The 19,276-nt window shown below is 37.9% G+C and overlaps 1 protein-coding gene across 13 annotated transcripts in view; it reads right to left on the reverse strand.

Moving 5' to 3' along the window:
• Positions 1-19,276, reverse strand: part of LOC116847227 (troponin I) — a 62,094-nt gene that overhangs the window by 29,227 nt on the left and 13,591 nt on the right. For 7 of the 13 annotated variants that reach the window (XM_032821979.1, XM_032821985.1, XM_032821983.1 and 4 more), the window contains 2 exons: positions 15,604-15,727; positions 13,957-14,057 (listed from right to left, as the gene is read on the reverse strand). In XM_032821979.1, the coding sequence (XP_032677870.1) occupies positions 13,957-14,057; positions 15,604-15,727 (225 nt within the window). Of the gene's footprint in view, positions 1-2,005; positions 2,107-6,962; positions 7,064-8,558; positions 8,660-13,956; positions 14,058-15,603; positions 15,728-19,276 lie in introns of all 13 variants that reach the window. The other 6 variants (XM_032821980.1, XM_032821984.1, XM_032821989.1 and 3 more) reach the window with 3 other exon arrangements.

Raw genomic sequence — 19,276 nt, forward strand, 5'->3', positions numbered from 1 at the left:
ATATATATATATATATATATATATATATATATATATACATGTAAGACGTGCTAAGCATTCAAATTAATTAATTAATAACTCGTTAATTATTGCTTGTATTAAAAAATGGCACAGGAATTCTCGTTTCGGTTCTCTTATCTGTTATTTCAACATGTTGGTGCGGAAAATATTTTGTATATATTATATATTTTTTGTTGCGCAATGGACTGGTTAAAGGCGGGTGAAAAATACGAAATAGTCAACGAGGCAGAGTGAGCGAGAGAGACAGAGAAAAAAATTATATGCAAAAGAGAAAGGTAGAAAGACAGAAAGAAACGGGAGAAAAGGAGAGAGAGAGAAAAAAAAAAAAGAGAGAAAAAGAAACAAAAAGAGGGAGACACCGAAGAAGCTCGTAACAATCGATGTACTTTCTTGTTGCGATTCCTCATTTACTGATTTTGCACCGCACACCTACGCACGCACGCACACGCGCACGCACACACACGCGCGCGTAGTCTCAGGCAATACAGTGTCAGTTCGGTTCTCGCGTGAGACTAGAAGAAGAAGAAAAAGAGGGGATCGCGAGCGATCCCCACGGGTAACATATTTTCTTCGATTGCGTACTTCTTTTTTTTTTTCTTTTCTTGCTCTGTTTTGGCAGAAAATCTAGAACAATTCTACTAATTCACAGCGGAACCGTGCGCTCTTCTCATTTCACGATTATCTTTCTCAGCGCAAGCGCGCACACACGCACGCACTTGCGCGCCACGCAACGTTAACAGATCTTAATTCGCGATTGGCGATGCGATTGGTGCATGATCGATGATTGACGACATGCTGATCGTATGCCGCAAGCACGAAAAAGTGTGCGGAAGAGTATAATCACGTTACGAGTATAGTGACATAGTAAAGGCGTCTTCTCTGTAAGCCTGCCCAGCCCTGACTCGATAGAGTGAAGCTTCTTTATTTATTTTTGTTTATTGTTGTTTGAATCTTCTGTTTTTTTTTGTATGGCGAGTTAGTAGAAAGCTCGGAGAGATATATTTGCGTTATAGTTAGATAATAGAGAAACAGTGTAGACTTGTGACAAATAGACACGTTATGAGAGAGCGAGCGGACAACAGTGTGCGTTCAGCCAGACAGCGAAGATAGACGTAGAGAAGTGAACAGGCAGATTGCGATAGAGTCACATTACGCGATGAAAAACAAAAAAAAAGAAGAAAGAAACAGAAAATAGTGGAAGAGAGCGCGAAAGAGAGCGAGAGAAAGAATGTTGGGACAAAAATATGCGCTTAGCAAAAATTTCTCGCTGCGGCACTTCATATCCACCACGGAGAAAAAGGAAAAATTCCGTACTCGCCGTTCATCGCGCTCGAATCGATTTTTCGGGAGCAACGTACGGTTGCGCGAAAACATTGCAGTTCAGAAGGATGGACGTCACCATAGTGATGGAAGTGGTGATGGTAATGGTGGTCGTCGTCGTCGACGTTGCAGAGATCATCGAGACAGGACTGATCAAGATTACAAAGATCCAGATGATCCGCGATCAGAAATGTCGTCGACGAATGAATTCTATTGTATAGGCGCGCGCGCACGTTTTCCATAAAAACTTTTCCCATCGATTCGCGCCCCGAAGCGGATCTGCGTTCGTGTCGCGAAGTATTTCCCCGCCAAGAAAAACATCGTGAAAGAGAGAACAACAATCGTAAGAGAAACATATGTACAGAGAGGGTGATTTGGGGCACGAGAGTGATGGGCGCATGATATTAGAGGTGAGGTGGGAGGGATCGTATGTTGAGGGAACGAAAAAGAACGAGAGACAACGCGATGAGAGAGAGGTGAATGTGTGTTGTCCTTATTGTTTGTTACGCAGAGTCGGTCGACGAGGCGGTGGTTGGGTGGACTAGTGAGGGTGGTGGTGTGGGTGGACGGGAGAGAAATGATGAAAAGAGACGTGCGATTTGACGGTTGCTCTCTTTCTCCTCGCATTGTTCGCCGTTGTCGCTGCTTTTCACTTTTCCTGTACCTCGTAGTCCCTTTTCCGAACTTCACGCTCCAAATCCCACTTCTGACCCTCACAAAGGTAGACGCGGTCGTAATACATTTGGCAAATCTTCTTCAACTCCACTACAAAGAATACGGAGAGTCTCTCAGAAATCTTTGGTTCCTCGACATGTTTGCTTTTTTCTGACAGCTTAGGCAGAGAGAGAGAGAGAGAGAGAGAGAGAGAGAGAGAGAGAGAGAGAGAGCACAAGCGGAGTGAGAGAGAGAGAGAGAGAGATGAACAGCTTCTCGCGCGTTTTGTTGTGTCGCGTCGCGTGCCACCTTGCGATCGCGTTACGCGTCTATTGAGAAAGCACATATCGCCCGAGCGATCGTACTCGAGCCGGAACCACAGCCCTTTCGACGAGATTCAATTTCACTCACTTATGTCGAGCAACGACGTTGACTCGCGAGGTTTGCTCGCCGTAAAACGACGTCGTGTCTAGTGAATGGATAAGCGATGAGATGGGTAGCGAATAGATTTTCTGCGGCTTCTCCACGGAAGATCCACATTGTGAAAAACCCACGAGTCTACGTATGCAGGACGACCGTGTCGCCGTGTCGTCGAGGAAAAGTGTCGAGCGCGGATGGCACGTAAAAATACGCAAGCAGCGAAACTTAAGCAATAAGCGAATTGACCCAATCACATCAAGAAAAAATTGTCGCAGACATGTGATTATTACATTGAAGTCCTCGATCGTGATCCTTAAACATTTTTCCACTTACGTTTTTTTAAGTGTTACTCACTTCTCGCATAGAAATATTTCCCAAGATTTTCCCAGATATAGATTCTGATTTTGATTAGACATAGATTCTGATTAGAATGTCCAAATAATTAGATTCCAAGAAATTTTCTGTGCGAGTGTAGGATCGTAACATATAGAAAGACGTAATAAAAAAAATTAACCCTTGGCGGTTCTGTACTGAATCTATTTTGTCATCGCGTTTCATTCTAATCAATTCTATAAAAAGAAAAGAAAAAATAAACATAAATATAAATATAATAAATAAATAAAAAAATAAAAATAACTTTTTATTCATTAATAGTATATATACTCAAAATAAATATATTACTGTAAAGACGCTATTGCATTAAATAAGGTTAAATATTGTAGATGAATATATATGCAATATTTAGTTAAATACTAAAATATTGAAATAATTGTGTTCAGTATTATCATATTAATAATGTCGGAAATGAATTTCTACAGTCTGATTGAGAAATAAAGTCGAAAATGCCAATTCAAACCACAAAGGACTCAGGAGTGAACACGAGTTGGCCAATTACGCTCGAGAATTGCCGGAAATATAAGGCCATTATATTGCAATTCTCAATTGTGATTGATGGATATGCTCGCTGCTCAAATCTCACTGTTTCTTCTATCGGCCCTTAGCCCGAGCTTACAATAGGCGTAATAACAAACTTTAGCCCTAAGCCCAAAACTGTGGCATAATTTTTTATTACAAACGTTTTCTACTGTTACCTGAAGTCATAATCCTCAAGCTTTAAGCGAGTTGGCCAGATTTCAATTGTTAAAACAGCTCGGAAGATGCCAGAAATTATAGACTTTCGAGCGTAAGGCTGAACGCTTATTACACCTGTTGTGGACCCGGACTTACACTCTTCACAAGCGCTACCGAAGGACGATTCCTAATCGCGTCGATATAAATGCTAATCCGATCCGTTTTCACATATTTTACCGGAGAATATAAAACACGTGACTCGAATGCTAACGGAATGTCACGAGGCGCGACTCGGTGCGACGCGACGCGACGCGACGCTCGGAATGCCAATGAGCGAGAGCCCTTGATCCCGAAATAAGCGAAACTTCCGAAATCTTTTCGATCCGAGAAAATTGGCGGTCCCTCTTTCGCTCCACATGCGCGGTAATAAAAGTTGCGCGGCGCTCGAATGCCTAATCGCGCTCGCGCGCGTCCTAGAAAATCCAAAGAGAAAGAGAGAGAGAGAGAGAGAGAGAGAGAGAGAAAGAGAGAGAAAGAGAAAGGTATTTTCCACACGGCGACGAGGAATGCACGCTCGGGCGTGATCCGCTCGGGAATCTCTTCTTTTCCGCGGAACCAAATAAATTCGTCCTGTTGCACCATCGCAACTCTGTCGTCGGTGTATCGCGAGGACGCGCGTCGCCGCCGCCGCCGCCGTCGTCGTCGTCGTCGCCGTCGCGTCCTCGGCCGAACACCTTCGAAACTTCGATCTTCGACCATTCGCACGTCCTGCATTATCCCGAACACGATTTCGCCTCGAAAGTAACATCGAGCGGTGTTGGACATTAATTGATTAAAAAAAGTTTTGTTGACTAAAATAATTGGCAAATCAATAATCGTAATTAACCAATCGTCATATATAATTACGAATAATTACAAATAATTCATAATTACGAATAATTTAATCGATTGGTAGAATTAATTATTAATAAGTGTATAATCAATCTAATTAAACTTTTGATTAATAAATACTAAATTTCATTAACCCTCCACTACCGAGCGTGACTCTAAAGTCACAATCCAGTTTTATCATTATCTATCTCCAATATGAATATTGTTCTTAACTGATATGACGTGAAAGTTACAATATGGCTGTCTTTTAGTATGTTGGCAGCGATGGTAATTGCCCAACGTGCTTTCAGAATCACAAACTTATTCTACGAAAATTTAAAAAAAATTATAGAAGTAAAAATTCACTTTATGTGTATTGAATGCATTAATTTTAAACATGTATACATGAAAAATGTTTTAAACATAAAAAATTTTGGACAGTAGAAGTAGTTAATTAATTAAATTATATGTGATTGTACACAGATTGTCTGAAGGCAACATGAAGTTCTCGTGTATATTAGATTAAACCGAGTAATAAACTTTTCTACCATTTTGCCAACAATCACGTAAAACGTTATGTTATTAATTAAAGAAGTTTAGTGAATAATCACGCGGAATGCAATGCTGAGTGTGACGGTAGGTACAGTTTGCGCAATGTGCTTGTATATTAATTAGGTTCGACTATCTGAAAAAGTTCTCTACTATCTGGCAAATAACCACATAGATTTTTTAGTTATAAATTAAAGAAGATTAATGTGCGATTATTCGCCAATCTTCTTTAACCCTTAAAGGACGGGGAAGTATTTTTGGGTAAAATTTTGTTTAAATCTGTATACTTGGGTTTTCGGATCGCTATGAGAATCACAAATCTAAGGTCAGAATTTTAAAATTCAAAATTGCGTATATATATATATATATATATATATATATATATATATATATATATATATATATATATATACAGCGCATTGCATATTTTATATTTTTAAATCAATATATACAAACATTAAATTACATAGGTTTTTGGAGTTGATTACAAATATGAATCGCAAGAATTGTAAAATTAAAAATAGCAGATCCATATGGCGGCTCAAAATAACAATTTTTGGTATTTTTCAGACATTTTACACTAAAATATATATACTCATATTCATGTTTTAGAAGTTGTTAATCTAAGATCAAAATTATATAATTACCGTGTATAAAAACCATCGATTTCAATCACCATATTGGATGCTATTTTGAATTTTGTAATTCTGATTTTAAATTTGTAATCAGCGACCTGAAAAATTTATATAACTTTATTTTTGTGTACCTTGATTTAAAAATATAAAAATTTGCAATGTTGAATTCGCTATAATAAATTCGCCATTTTGAATTTTGACAATTTAATCTTAGCGTTTCGTGATCAGTTATCCTGAAAATCTTACAAAAAGATTTTTTATTCAATTCGATTGATGGTTTAGGAACAAGAGAGGGATAGTACTATATATAGTTCCGTCCTTTAGGGGTTAATGAATAATGAATAACTAAAAAATTTGCGTAGTTATTTGCATAATGAGGATTGTTTTGTTCAGTTTTTTGTTCAGTTTGTTCTAACATATAAGTACATAGCGCAAGTCGTATTCACAACTTATACCGTATCCCGCACGATTATTCGCCAATCTCTTTTAGTTAATAACTCAAAATTTTATGTGGTTATTTGCGGAATGGTAGAGTAATTTTCTATTCAGTTCAACTTAATTTAGACGAGAGTTTTTAATATTACCGTCACGATAAAACGTCTAATTTCACACGTTATAGACACTTTGTATATGACGGTTGATCAATTTTGATAATTGATTTGCCGATTATTTGAGTCGACTAAAATTCTTATCGCTTGACGTCCAACACCGAGTTAACGCGCGGAGTGCAACGTCGTGTCTGCCAAAAGCGAAACTCGCGTGAGTTCATCCCGCGCTGTAGTTGTCGCAATCCCTGGGCCCGAGTGAAAATTCACGACACGATTCGAGTGACCGAGAGCAAGGAGACAGAGTGTGAAAGTGGCGTCGATTGAACGAGTGCGAGATCGCTTTCCGCATCATGCTCGCGTGTACCACTCGTGTACGGTCTCTCGTGCGTAAGTAACATATCGCGGCTGCAATGGTGCGAAAAAGCACGCGACGGTGCGAAGAAGAAAAAGAAAAGAAAAATAAAATAGAATAAGTACAGAAACAAAATCAGGACGTTGACGTTATGAGGTCCATTGCAGCGATGCAGACACGTTAATGCTGTTAACTTGTTTCCTTCTCAAACTGTCCTCAGAGTCTCATTGAGAGTTTGGAACATTAGTCTCTCGCGGCATTTCCCTTATCTAAGTGACGTGCAAACGTGCTCGAACCGAAGGTTCAAAGATCCGTCAACCAGAAACGTCTTCGAAAACCGTTCGACCAAGGGTGTCGCTCGGTCAAGCACGTGACGGAGTTAAAAAATCATGTGGATATGTGGTTGCGAGTTGGGGGCGGGGGCGGGCGAGGGAGCGTCGAAATTTGGACAAAAAAAAGAATGTGATCTATGCAGGAGACTCGACAGGCTCTCTCTTCTTTAGGCAAGCCGATCGTAATTACCTCCATCTCTTTCAACCTAATTTGCCTCTCGAGGTCATACTTATCGCCCTCGAGTGAGTACATTCTGTTCCAATATGCCGAACAGATCGTCTGCAGCTCGGCTAAAAGAACAAAAAGTTTATGGAAAAAAAGGGCAGAATAGTGTATGCTGAGTGCGTGTTTCGCATCGTCGTTCTTGCCGTCAGCTGTCTTTTTTTCACAAAAAAAAAGACAAAAAGAAAAAGCAGTATTTACTCGCGATCGCATATTATGTAAAACATTCGGGATTTGCGCTTTGAAAAATCAAAAAAGGAGGAACCGTCTCGTGATGGAGTGTGACGCGGATGTGGGTAAAATTATGGCAAAAATATGGCGAGTGATCGCACGAGAAGTTGCGGATATACTGATACGATAGGAACGATCTCCGCGCAAATTCGCGAGACTAATTTGCCGTTGTATCTTTTTCCTCTTATCGTATCAATGCCCGACACAAACCGCTTTCCGCCGTGTTCGTTTCCTCGACAGGCTGCGATGCTTCGACGGCGTGGCGAGGGGATCTGTGCGATCGACAATCTACGATTATCCGTGGATGCCCTAGATCACCATTTTGCGGAGGGTTACTCGTGAGGAAATGAGATTATCGTGGGAAGAGTAGAGAAATGATGAGTCTTTCGCGTTGGAAGCGAGAAGCACGAAGCTGACAATTGCGTGACCGTTAACCTGACACGGAAGGCGAATGGAACGGGGCTGAGAGGAGGAGGATGAGTCGGCAGTTTGTCGTAATGGAGAATTATAGGGGTGAGAGAAGAATACGTGGCGTAAAGGGGAGGGGCGTTGAAGGGTTTTTCGGTGTGCCTACTCGCAAAGTAAAACGGACAAAAATTCGGTCTACTCATGGCGCCTGCGAAAAACAGTAACGAGTTACTGAGATAGGTCTACGTTGAGCGATTCTACGAGTCGCGTTTAAGTACGTACAATACCAAAGTCGCGGGCCAAACTTGCATTCGGTCAATTGCGTGAAATGAGATCCCTGCTTAAAGAAGGCGACGAGAGGCGTAAGAGAGGCCAGAGAGGCCGCGCCAGGAAACGTGTAATTTCGTGTAATCTCGCCGTAGAGACGTGATCGTTTCGCACGTGTCATATTTGTTTGCACACAAAAGGAACAAAAAGAAAGTCAGACGTTTACGTAATCGTGCCTTGGTTAAGTATTGGAGAACGTGTGTTTCTCTCTTTGCTTTCACTCGACTTGTTTTGTAGATCCACTACCCGATCGATCTTTGTCTTTTCATCCGATTCCGGCGGACCTTTTAAGCAGGGATGCGATCGCTACGTTAGAGCTGTGCTGCTGCTAGGAAAAATACTCAGCCTCGACGTCTACGCCTATTATTATTATTATTATTAATTATTATTATTATTACGGATAGCTTTATTGTATGAGTGTGCAAATCGGAACAGTCGCTAGATACAGCGAGATATGCTTCACGCGTGAAAGAGAGAGAAAAAAAATCAGAAAAAAAATCGAATAGAAAAAAAAGATCGGTATGGCGTTAATCGCAGCGTCGCGCTCTCTCTCTGTTTGACACGAAAACATTCTCTCTTTTTTTTTTATTTTTCGACCTCCAAATCCTTCCTGGCGACTTCGTACTCTAGGTCGTACTTCTCCCCCTCGAGAACGTTGATCCTCTTATGATACTGGTTCAGAATGGACTTCACGCTAGCTGTTAAAATTGAAGTCACCTTGAGACATGCTCTCTCTCTGACAGACAGCAGACACGAGGGGTTTCTAAAAGTGTCCGTCGTGAATTAACCGTTTCTACCTTACCGTATCGCAGGCACCGTATAGTATGTGCGTGTGTGGGTGTGTGTTGTAAAGCCATGTGTACACAGATATGCAATTGTAACTCCGCGAATGTCGGCAGGGTGACGAAGTCCGCGCGGATGACTTCAACGAGCGATGGGTGCGAACTGTGAGAGGTAGGGACGAGAGAATAAGTCTGGGGGGAGTGAATCTGGTCTGAAAGCTACATCGAAATGTTACGAGATGCGCAAGTGTTGTCTCGCAGTGACGCGCGGGGACTGTCTCAAATTTCCGGCGGGGCGAGGGCGAGCTCGTCCGGGACGTGGATCCTCGAGAGCGCGGACGTGACCGCGAGATCCGAAGTTGTCTCGAGTCCGGGCGCGACGGTGCGGACGACGCGTAAGTATCCTCAAATCCAAAATGAGCATAAGTGTTGGGAGGCAGTATTGGGCGCAGAGATATACGGTGTTTCGCAAACGAAACCAAGCAACAGACCGGGGTTGGGAAAGTTACTTTTTTTAAGTAGAACTTGTGCCAACATCACTCTGTGTTCGTTGTGAAAAGTATATAGTTACCTTCTAAATTTCTTGAGGTGAAATCACATTCGAAAGGAGTAAAAGTTCATTCGAAGTGACAATAGGAACTCTGGGAATCACAAAGTGAAAGTTTCACTCCACCTCAGAGTGGATTATCTGTGGAACTATCTAATATGGATCTTAATCCATACTAGGTAATCTTAATGAATGAATTTGTTTCTGTGAGACAGTGTAGTACAAAAGGCTCCATTAGTACTCTCCCTCTAACTTTATTTTTTAATATACTCACATAACCATTAATAATTCTTTAATATATATAACTCCCGTAACTTTTAGAATTTTCGATTAAGCACATTGTACTACGAATATTCGTACATCATGACTGTTCGATTATTCGAGGAATTGCCGATTCTTCCAATAATCAATAGTCATGATGTACTAATATTTATAACATAATAGGCCTGTGTGATCGAATATCTCAAATGTCACTATACTAGGAAATGGCACAGCATTGGAGTCTTCTGTACAGAATATTGCACTTACATACAGGTCAATATGACAGATAGCCTATGCGTTTTATTGACGGAGATGCGTAGTCATGCTCACTAGGAACTTCACAGAAAAAAAGCGCACATGTGAGCATTCCATCAAGACCTACTGAGATCGCATACACTCGCGAGAGCGAAACGGTTTGGACACTTTTTTACCAATAAAATTGCAGCGCTCCGAGTTGTCGGAATTACGAGCAATTGCTGACGGATTGGCATAGTGATTGGTTGTCTCTTGTTACTGACCAATTACTGCGCCAATTTGTCAACAATTGTTCGCAATTATGACAACTCGGAGTGTTGCAACTTCACTGAAAAAAAGTGCTCAAACCGTTTCGCTGTCAAGTGTATAACTACGCGCGCCTGCCAGCGAAAAAGATAAGCAAACCGTCGTACTAATTTGTATGTAAATATAACACGTCAAGTTCACTCTTTTCAATTTCGAACAAAAATATTTATACTATGATTCAGAGCAAAGAAAATTCACTTCGTATGAGTGAATCCGAGTCGAAGTTTTGATCCTACTTTTGACTTTAATATTCTATTTAACGCTTACTTACATATTCTAAAGCCCATATCCATCTCTTTTTGATTCTATTTAATTTATTAACTTTACCGAGAAGTCCTCTTTAGAATCAACAAGTGGCATTTTGTGAGTTTTCTATTATTTAGAGACGTTAAGTAAGACTTGAGTTTCCAAGTATATAAAATATACTCTCTAAATTTCTTGGAGTGAGTTCGCATTTTAAATTCACTCCAAGTGATAGTGAATATACTGCGACTCCGAATAGAGTGGTACTTCATTTTTTACAAGTGTGAATGTTCCAATCCAATCATAAAGTGAATTCTTATTTTGTGCGAATTCTTATTTTATGTTTTTAAATGTTTCACTCGATAAGAAAAATACGCTTGCTATCTAAAACAGGAATCGAACTCGGGATTTCTGGTTTTGAACTAGTTACACTTTGTACCCTATCTGGCTTTAATTGATAAATATGTTTCGTATTGTTTACATTCTGAACTTTACAGGATTCTACTTATATTTTGTAATAGAAATGTAATATTATCCTGTAAATTAGTAAAGTTTTTTAAACATTATTAATAATGTTTAAGAGAGAGGTAAAGTAGTATTTTAAGTACTTTTATTCAAATATATATTTCTTAAAATTTAATCAATTATACGGAAAAAGTGACACAACAACGACATGATGGTTATAGTTGGACTTGATCATCTCTTTACTTATAACATATATTATTAGAGTGCAAGAATGCGCTACATAAAAGTGAGAAGTCACTCTAATTCGAGTGACTCGGCTGTTATTCCATTTTTCAAGATTTTTTTTAGTTTCGAATTTTACTTTAAGAAATTTAGAAAATACGCTGATCCTTCAGAATATATATATATATATATACACATAGATATTAAAAAGTTTAGATCGAAAATAGGATTAAAATTTCGACTCAGAAAATATCACTCGGATTCATGTGACTCGACTGTCACTCTACTCTTCAAATAAAATTATATTCGAAGGAATTTAAAGAGCACCGTTATCTTGTTACGTAATTTGAATAAGAACTTATTATTGTAATCGCGTCACTCAAAATGCAACGAATCATTATTTTTTTCATTAAATTTCAGCTACCTTTTTCATTAAATTTTCCACGGTTTAAATTGCCCCTCATTTTGTGTTCATATATTCTACATGTGCAAAGTAACGATTATATCTCGTTACCGTTACTAGTGAGAAGAATAACGCAGTTACCAAAGTCATTACTAGGAAAAAGTAACTTATAACGGCGTTTCAAGTAACGCGTCACTTCCCAACCCCGCAACAGACGATACGCTTTTTGTGTGAATAACAGAAACCATAAGAGATATCACATAACGCTGAAAGACACAGTTTATGTTTAGCATAATTCGACACCTATAACCTGTTTCTGAGGCGATGTTATGCTGTTATTTTGTGACGGTGCGCGTGTCCCGTGTGAAAATAGTGTGAGTAGTGACAAGCTGTATTAACACAATGATCAAGATGCGAATAGTCCAAAAGTTCTTAAATCACCAATCACGGCCGACAAAGACTCGTGACAAGATTAAACGTTGAGAGCAGAGAAAAAGAGAGACACAAAAAGAGACAGAGAAAAAGACTGAAGACAGTAAGAGAAATCGCGCGCACGTTAAATGCGAAGTGAAACAACAAGTGCGAACAGAACCAAGAAAATCGACGGCGGTGTTGTGTGTTATGTAGATAAAGAAACAAAAAGAGAACAAAAGAGAAAGAGAGAGAGAAAAGTAAATGGAAAACGGTGCGACGAAATATGCGAAGCTTGCGCCTCTCGCCCGGCCACAATAACGGAAGCTGCGACGAACAATCCAAGTTTCCGCAAAGAGCCGTTAATCATCTACCAAGTTGCCAGATAACGATTATTCATCGAGCCGTCGGTCGATGAAAATAGCTTCGACGACACTAAAATTGCAAATCTGTAACCGGCGTAGAAATTGAAGACGAGTGTTCGAATTATAAAACGACGACGAGTAGTGTCGCGACGACGTGGAAGAAGCTACTTCGTCGATCGAATAACCGCTCACACGATTAATTCACGCCGTTTATCCGCTTCGTTTTTCGCGTTGTTTCATTTGTTGAAAAAGAAGATCAGATAAATATTCAAATATCAGGACCTCGCAAATTTTGTTGTGCAAACTATAATCGATTAAAATTGTATGCATATTGAATCAGGTCAATATATGACGTAGAAATTTGAATTAAATTGAAACGTAGTTATTTCGAAATAGAAACGTAGTTGTACGCATGATATATAGATGTTATTTCCAATTATTAAAAGGTTACTCTAACTGTACAACTGCATACTTGCAATTCTACTGCTTGGAAGTTACTGGTACTGGTTGGAAGTTTAAGTAAATTAGACGATAAATACGACCAATAACACACACTAGTCAACAAAAAAAATTGTTTCACATAGATTATGTGATTTATATAATATTTTTTATGCTGAATTAAAAAACATCTCCAAACAGATTTTTTTATTACCCAGAATATTCTTGTGATGTGATTTTTCAAGAATGATTATTGAATGATGTGAAGTTTCAAGAATGATTAATTTTCTCTATATATACAGATTTTCTGTATATGTATGACATATTTATAGTTTAAATCGTAGAAACTAATGATCTTTACTGTATTTAGCTTGTGATGTGTCACTTTTAAAAATAAAAATTCATATTAATTTTTATCGTATATTGTACTTAATTGGAGAAAAATTACGTAAAAAGAAAAAGATCGTTAATCAATCTAATTAATATTGTTAGTTAATAAATCCTTATGGACAAATATATTGTTCAAATGGAAAAACATTTTATAGAAAATACATCAATATGAAAAGAATTATTAAGACTTATTTAGAAATAAGTCGCTACGAATTATATGAGTAATACATTCCATATACAATATATTAAATCTCAAATGATCATCATGGAAAACTATGGACGATGGAGAAATTTTGGAGTTTATTTTCGGCTTCTACGTAAAATAAATTAGAAACACATCCGAAATTCCATGTAACAAATTACCAGTGTTGATCAGTGTAATTGGTCAGTTTTATGTTTGTCTCATTAAATAAAATTTTGAACTTTTTTCACGCTAACAAGAGAGTAAAAGAAAGCGAAAATTTTGCTGAATTTAGTGCAGTTAGGAGTTAAAACTTTCACTCGTGTAACCCGAATTATTTGAACAGATCTTATTTTATAGTATTCGTAACGCGCGCGCGTGTAATATGAACGAATAGAAACGTTAATTTTATCAAGTTTATGCGCGCGCAAATGCTATTATCGCTACTCTAAGTATAAACACGGAATGTCGTAAAATTGAGTAATTTTACGCAATTTTGCAATAACGGTTTGTCTCTGTGCCAGAACATCAATCGCGTTCGTCATCGCTCTCTACATCATCGTGCAACCGGGCGGAGATTGGCGCGTTGCTCAAAAGTGCAACAACATTGAGCCATCGTTACTGTATCGTGAGCGAGTGAGCACCACGTTATTATTATTATTATTATTCTGCAACGTTGCGCGTATATATATAACGTTCTCGCAAGTGTTGCTCTCTCAAATATACCTCGAAGTCCTTCCTCTTCACGACATACTCGATGTCGTATTTTTTGTCTTCCAACGTCGTGATCCTAGTGTGATATTCGCGCAGCACGCGCTTTAGGGTCTCTGTGTGGGGTTTATCATCATCACAGGTGAATATGTAGACGCAAAAAATAAAAACACAAATACGTATCTCGGGTATGATGCGTTATCGTGTTTCTCGCAAATGGATCGAAGAGTGTCTCGAGATATAGAACGAAAAGCTTCAGAATATATGTATAATATGTAACGAGAAAACAAAAGTCGAATATCGCGTACCAATTTCGTTTTACCTTTCAACGACACGCTTTCTCGAGATCATCGAAAAAGGTAACCGACTAAACGACGATCTGCAAAGAAATCGATGAGAATGGCGGGAAGAGTACAGTAACGTGAATCATTTTCCGGCCTGCGAGAGGATGAATATCTTACATACAGTCGTTAATCACTACTACTTAACGAAGCTAATTCTTCTACGAATAAATCTGCCTGAGTCTGAATTCTGGTTCCACATTAACTCTATCTGTAGTTTCCACTGCATCTTAATGTAACGATGAAGAATCTTAATCTGCAATATCATATATTCTATATTGTACTTTGATGTTGGAAATGGTAACATATTGCTGTTTTATTTATTAAATCTTAAAGAAAAACTTATTCAAAAATTTTATTTAATATTCAATTGTTCATTTAATATTCAACAGTCCATCTACGATAAGAATATTAAACCATAAGAGAGAAAAGTTTGTTGTTTATTTGTCTTTTTACCTCTCTACCCATTCATTAATTTTTATTAGATTATTAAAAATTTACTCTCTTGCATTGTCTCCATATATATACTCTATTTATAAAACTCATTAAACTCTTTATTAAATTATTTAATATTTGCTTATTGTGCGCGCATATTCTATCTACAGAAGTGAGTTTTATATAATTAATACATTATTTATCGAAATTCAAAGTAAAAATTAGATATTAATAAGATATTGACATCAAATAAATAAATTTAAAATAAAGAAAATTAAAGACCAAATATTCTAAAATTAAAAATTAACAAATAAAAAAATGAGATTAAAAAATTCATTGGTCGCTTAGTTTAAAATTAAATAAAATAATTCTCGAATAAGTACTACTTCGAGTCTCAGCATGGAAAAAGTGGTAAATAAGCATTTGTAGTATTAAGGTAGGACTATATAGTACTAATAGTCTATATAGTATTACACAGATTCCCCATTGATCGTTAAAGTTTGCGTAGGGAACTCGTAAAATTAATATACAACCAGAAACTCGACTCGGATGCGTCCATCCAATTAAAGACTGTTACACTAACGAGAATTCGAATTTGCAAATATTCAGTTTCCGAGAAAATGACTCGAAATTATTTGTGGACGATGCACACAAGGCGGATGTTCCGCGTACGTTAACGAACGATACAATAATTCTCGCTCTTGATATCGCGATCAATATCGATTAATCGCGACACGGAAGATTAATATCCAACGCCAGCTATTGCGGACGGACACACCGAGGTGCCGCAATTAACTTCGGGAAAACGTCAACGACGTTGAATATGAGAAACGTAAACCCGATTCGACGGTTGCCCGTTGAGATTGTGTGACAGAAAGCAAAGTACCTTCGTTGGCATCATCGACGTTCTTCGGTTTGCCGCAGCGCTCCTCAATGATGCGCCTCCTTTCGGCCGCTTTCCTCTCCTGTTCCTTCTTCAATTCCTCGGCGGCTTTTTTACGCAGCAACAGCTGGAAAAGAAGATTCGTAAGACCTCGCTCAGGAGAGGAAAAAGACAGAGGGACTTCGCCCGTTTGCCCTGGCGAACAAACGCCGAAGCTCTCTTGCCGGAAATCGGCTCCTAACCGGCGTAATCGAATTCACGTAATTTAAATGGAAATGCAATTTTACATGCGAGAGCGTTCGTTCGGTCGTTCATTTGTTTGTTCATTCATTCGGTTCATCGGCGGCCTGTCGCTGCTAAACGGTTTAAACTATTTAAATCGGCGCGCGATCAGGTGGATTATTATTATGCCCGCCTGATTTAATAAATACAATGTCATCGATCGTTCGCGGCCAATCGGTTAATCGTTTATTAAAACACCTGCTGAAAATAAATAGACTCGAGAACGTTGCGCGTACAAATTAATTAATCGTTTTATTTATAAATCCGGAATTCATATAAATGCATTTCATGCGTTAACGCAAAAGTGAAATAAAAACAAACCAAAACGTATCTCGCGAGCTTACAAACATGGCAACGTGTTTATTAGAAAATGAGAAAAATGAAATGTTAATATATTGAATGCCATATCATTCATAACTAAATGATGCTAATATTTTGATACTACGTCATATATACAGGATATCTTAAAATGGTGCCATCGTTCGTGAGGATTAAGTCAAATGGAACAAAAAATTCCTCTATCATTTTTCAAAAAATTATGTAAAAATCATCTTTTATTTTAAAGAATTTAACACATTCGCGACGACGTTATCTCTGTTAACAGAGGAGACCGGATCAAGTTGAATTACTTTTCAGAATTCCGAAACCACAGTTCTTTAAATAATTAATTGCTGTGATTCACCGAAAAGACATGACAGAAACAATCTTTTTCTATGTTTTTATGTCAATCCTATAAACCATATATTTTGTTCTATAATATATAATATACTGTTTCTGATAATAAATGCAATTTTCGTTTATAAAATGGTTTAAATAGAGCATATAGGCGGACGAAGTAAAGTTGATCCATAGTTAAAGGTCGGTAGGAGATCTCTCGAAGAAACTCTGAGTCTACTAATCAGGATACATATTTTATACATGGCCTTCGTATCCTACGCTACTAAACTCGATACCAGAGCAAGATGATTATGTTGCTATATGTTCGTATTATGGTTATTACAAAACAAAATATGCGATTAATAAAATATACGGTCGTGGCAAACCGTATTAATACTTAGAAGAAAGTTGCCTCTATCATGTTTATACAGTCAGTCATGACAATTAGTTGCCTGAGAAGTTATAACTTCGAAATTCTGGAATATAGGACATCTGTCCTCGGTTTCCTACATTGCTCCTATAGAACTTTGTCTTTGTTTAAAATTAGCACCAGAATAATCAAAATACACCTAAAATCATGAAACGTAAGCGTTGAAGTATTCATTTTACCGAAAATATAAAATTATTAAAAAGGAAAGTCAACGTCGCGGAATAAATATTAATGAAACAATCATCGTCGTGAATGTGCTAAAGTTGTAAGTGATGAAATGAGTGGCATTTGTGTAGGTAAAAATGACAGTTGAAAAAGAGAGGTCTCATGTGGAACCGGAGAAAGCCTAATTAAATCAACTTGACGCACAATATGTTAAAATGTTAAAATGTTCCAATATTTGTGAATTATTCTTCCTTTCTTTAATTTCTCTTTTTTCAACAGACGGCACCTGATGTTCGATTTGAGATAAGCATTTCTGTACGTGATGTATTTGCAAAACATTTCACGACCCCGGCAAAATTCATTCGTTCACTCACTCTTTCTCCCTCTCTTTCTCTCTCTCTCTTTCATACGGTCAGCGAGAGAACTAACGTCAGTCGGAATTCGGCGAATCGCAAATATTGACGCAGCGGTAGGAAGGAAGCTGGATTTACGGGAAAATAACATTCCGCCGGCTCGACAAAAGATTCTCGAGAAGGTAATCTGCATACGTGCACGGAAACTTTATATACTGCGACTACGAACGTTTGCGACAGTGCATGGTGACGGGGCAAGAGAACGGGAGGAGGAGGAGGAGACGTGAGGTGTCTTGGCGCGCGAGAACGCTTCTGCAGGACGACGATGGGAGCGGAACCGTAAGACGGTCCCATAAAGTACAAATAAAAAGGCGAGATAAAGTCGGGAAAAATCTCACGTACGCACATGCGCGCGCTGAGCACACGAAAGGCCGGCGGCGGACAGCGGCTGGAAAACAGAAAACGATTGGAGAGACGAAGCGACCGGAAACAGAATATGAGAACGCGATAGAAACGGTTGCCGCCGGGCGGGAAATATTTCGCGGAAGAATCGACACAAAGGCGGCGAGGAGAATTGCCGCGATATTGCTGCGGAAGCGCAACGGGCGGCGCGAGAAGAGATTATCGCGTGCGACGGAGCAATGAGGTAAATCGGAAACGGAAGATCTGCAGCGCAGCCCGATGATGTTACATTTCGAAGTGACCTGAATCACATCCGTGTGAAAGCTTGCGCAAAGTTCCGTTAAACTCTTCTGTACTCAATGGGTACTAAAATTCATTAATCCTAGAATCCTAAACATAATAAAATTTACCCAGGCTAACTCTTTAAACGTTACTATTCTTAAAAACATGTGTTTTGTTTCTTCATTATAACTTTTTTCAACTTCATTTAATTGCTAGGATATTAATAGATTCATATTCCTCGATGTGCTCTCTACACTGATTGAATATTTTTAATATTTTGTTCTTAAAAAGGATTTTATTTCGATCATTTTTCTTAAAGTTATGAGTAAATGAAATATACTTATTTGTAAAATGTAAGTAAAATTTTCTCATATTTAATGGTTTTAACTTTTTGATATTTAGGATTCTCTAGCGTTAAAATAACAGATTAACCAAATAGTCATAATGAGGCCGCGGCAAAATTTAAAATTTTTCAGAATTTCGATCTCTTTTCATAAATAAACTTTCGTGTTTGTCATGACGTGAGACAGTCGATGATGGATTTATATTTTTTTAATTACATTTATAGAGTAAATAGATTGCATCAAATTAACTATTAAACAAGATTGCCCATTTTTGCCCTCAAACGGATTTTTATGAGATATACATTTTTTTAAGGATATGAGTCCCTGATTCCAAGAAGTCATCCTTGTTTCAAATCTGAACAGCATAGCTAAAGTTAGAAGGTACCAAAACATATATTGAGTATTTGACATTGCAAACGACAGAAATCAGTTTAACTAACTAATATGATTAAGATAGAATGCAGACCAAAGAAAGAGATGCTTTGACTTTAAAAATAATGAAATAAGCGCGTGAGAAAATAATGAAATAAGCGTGAGAAGCGCTTATATATTAAATATATAAAAGAATGTAACCACAGTATGGCGATTTTTTTATAAAACGGTGTTGAGTGACATTAAAATATTTTTGGACTAAGATTAGTCTGGCGTCTAAAAATAAAAATATATGACCCTAATCCCAATGCGAGCTTTAGCGGAATATATATATATATATATATATATATATATATATATATATATATATATATATATATATATATATA

This window comes from Odontomachus brunneus, unplaced genomic scaffold, assembly GCF_010583005.1.
Source record: "Odontomachus brunneus isolate Ranch 3 - 2012 unplaced genomic scaffold, Obru_v1 Obru_scaffold_075, whole genome shotgun sequence".
NCBI classification, from domain to species: Eukaryota; Metazoa; Arthropoda; class Insecta; order Hymenoptera; family Formicidae; genus Odontomachus; species Odontomachus brunneus.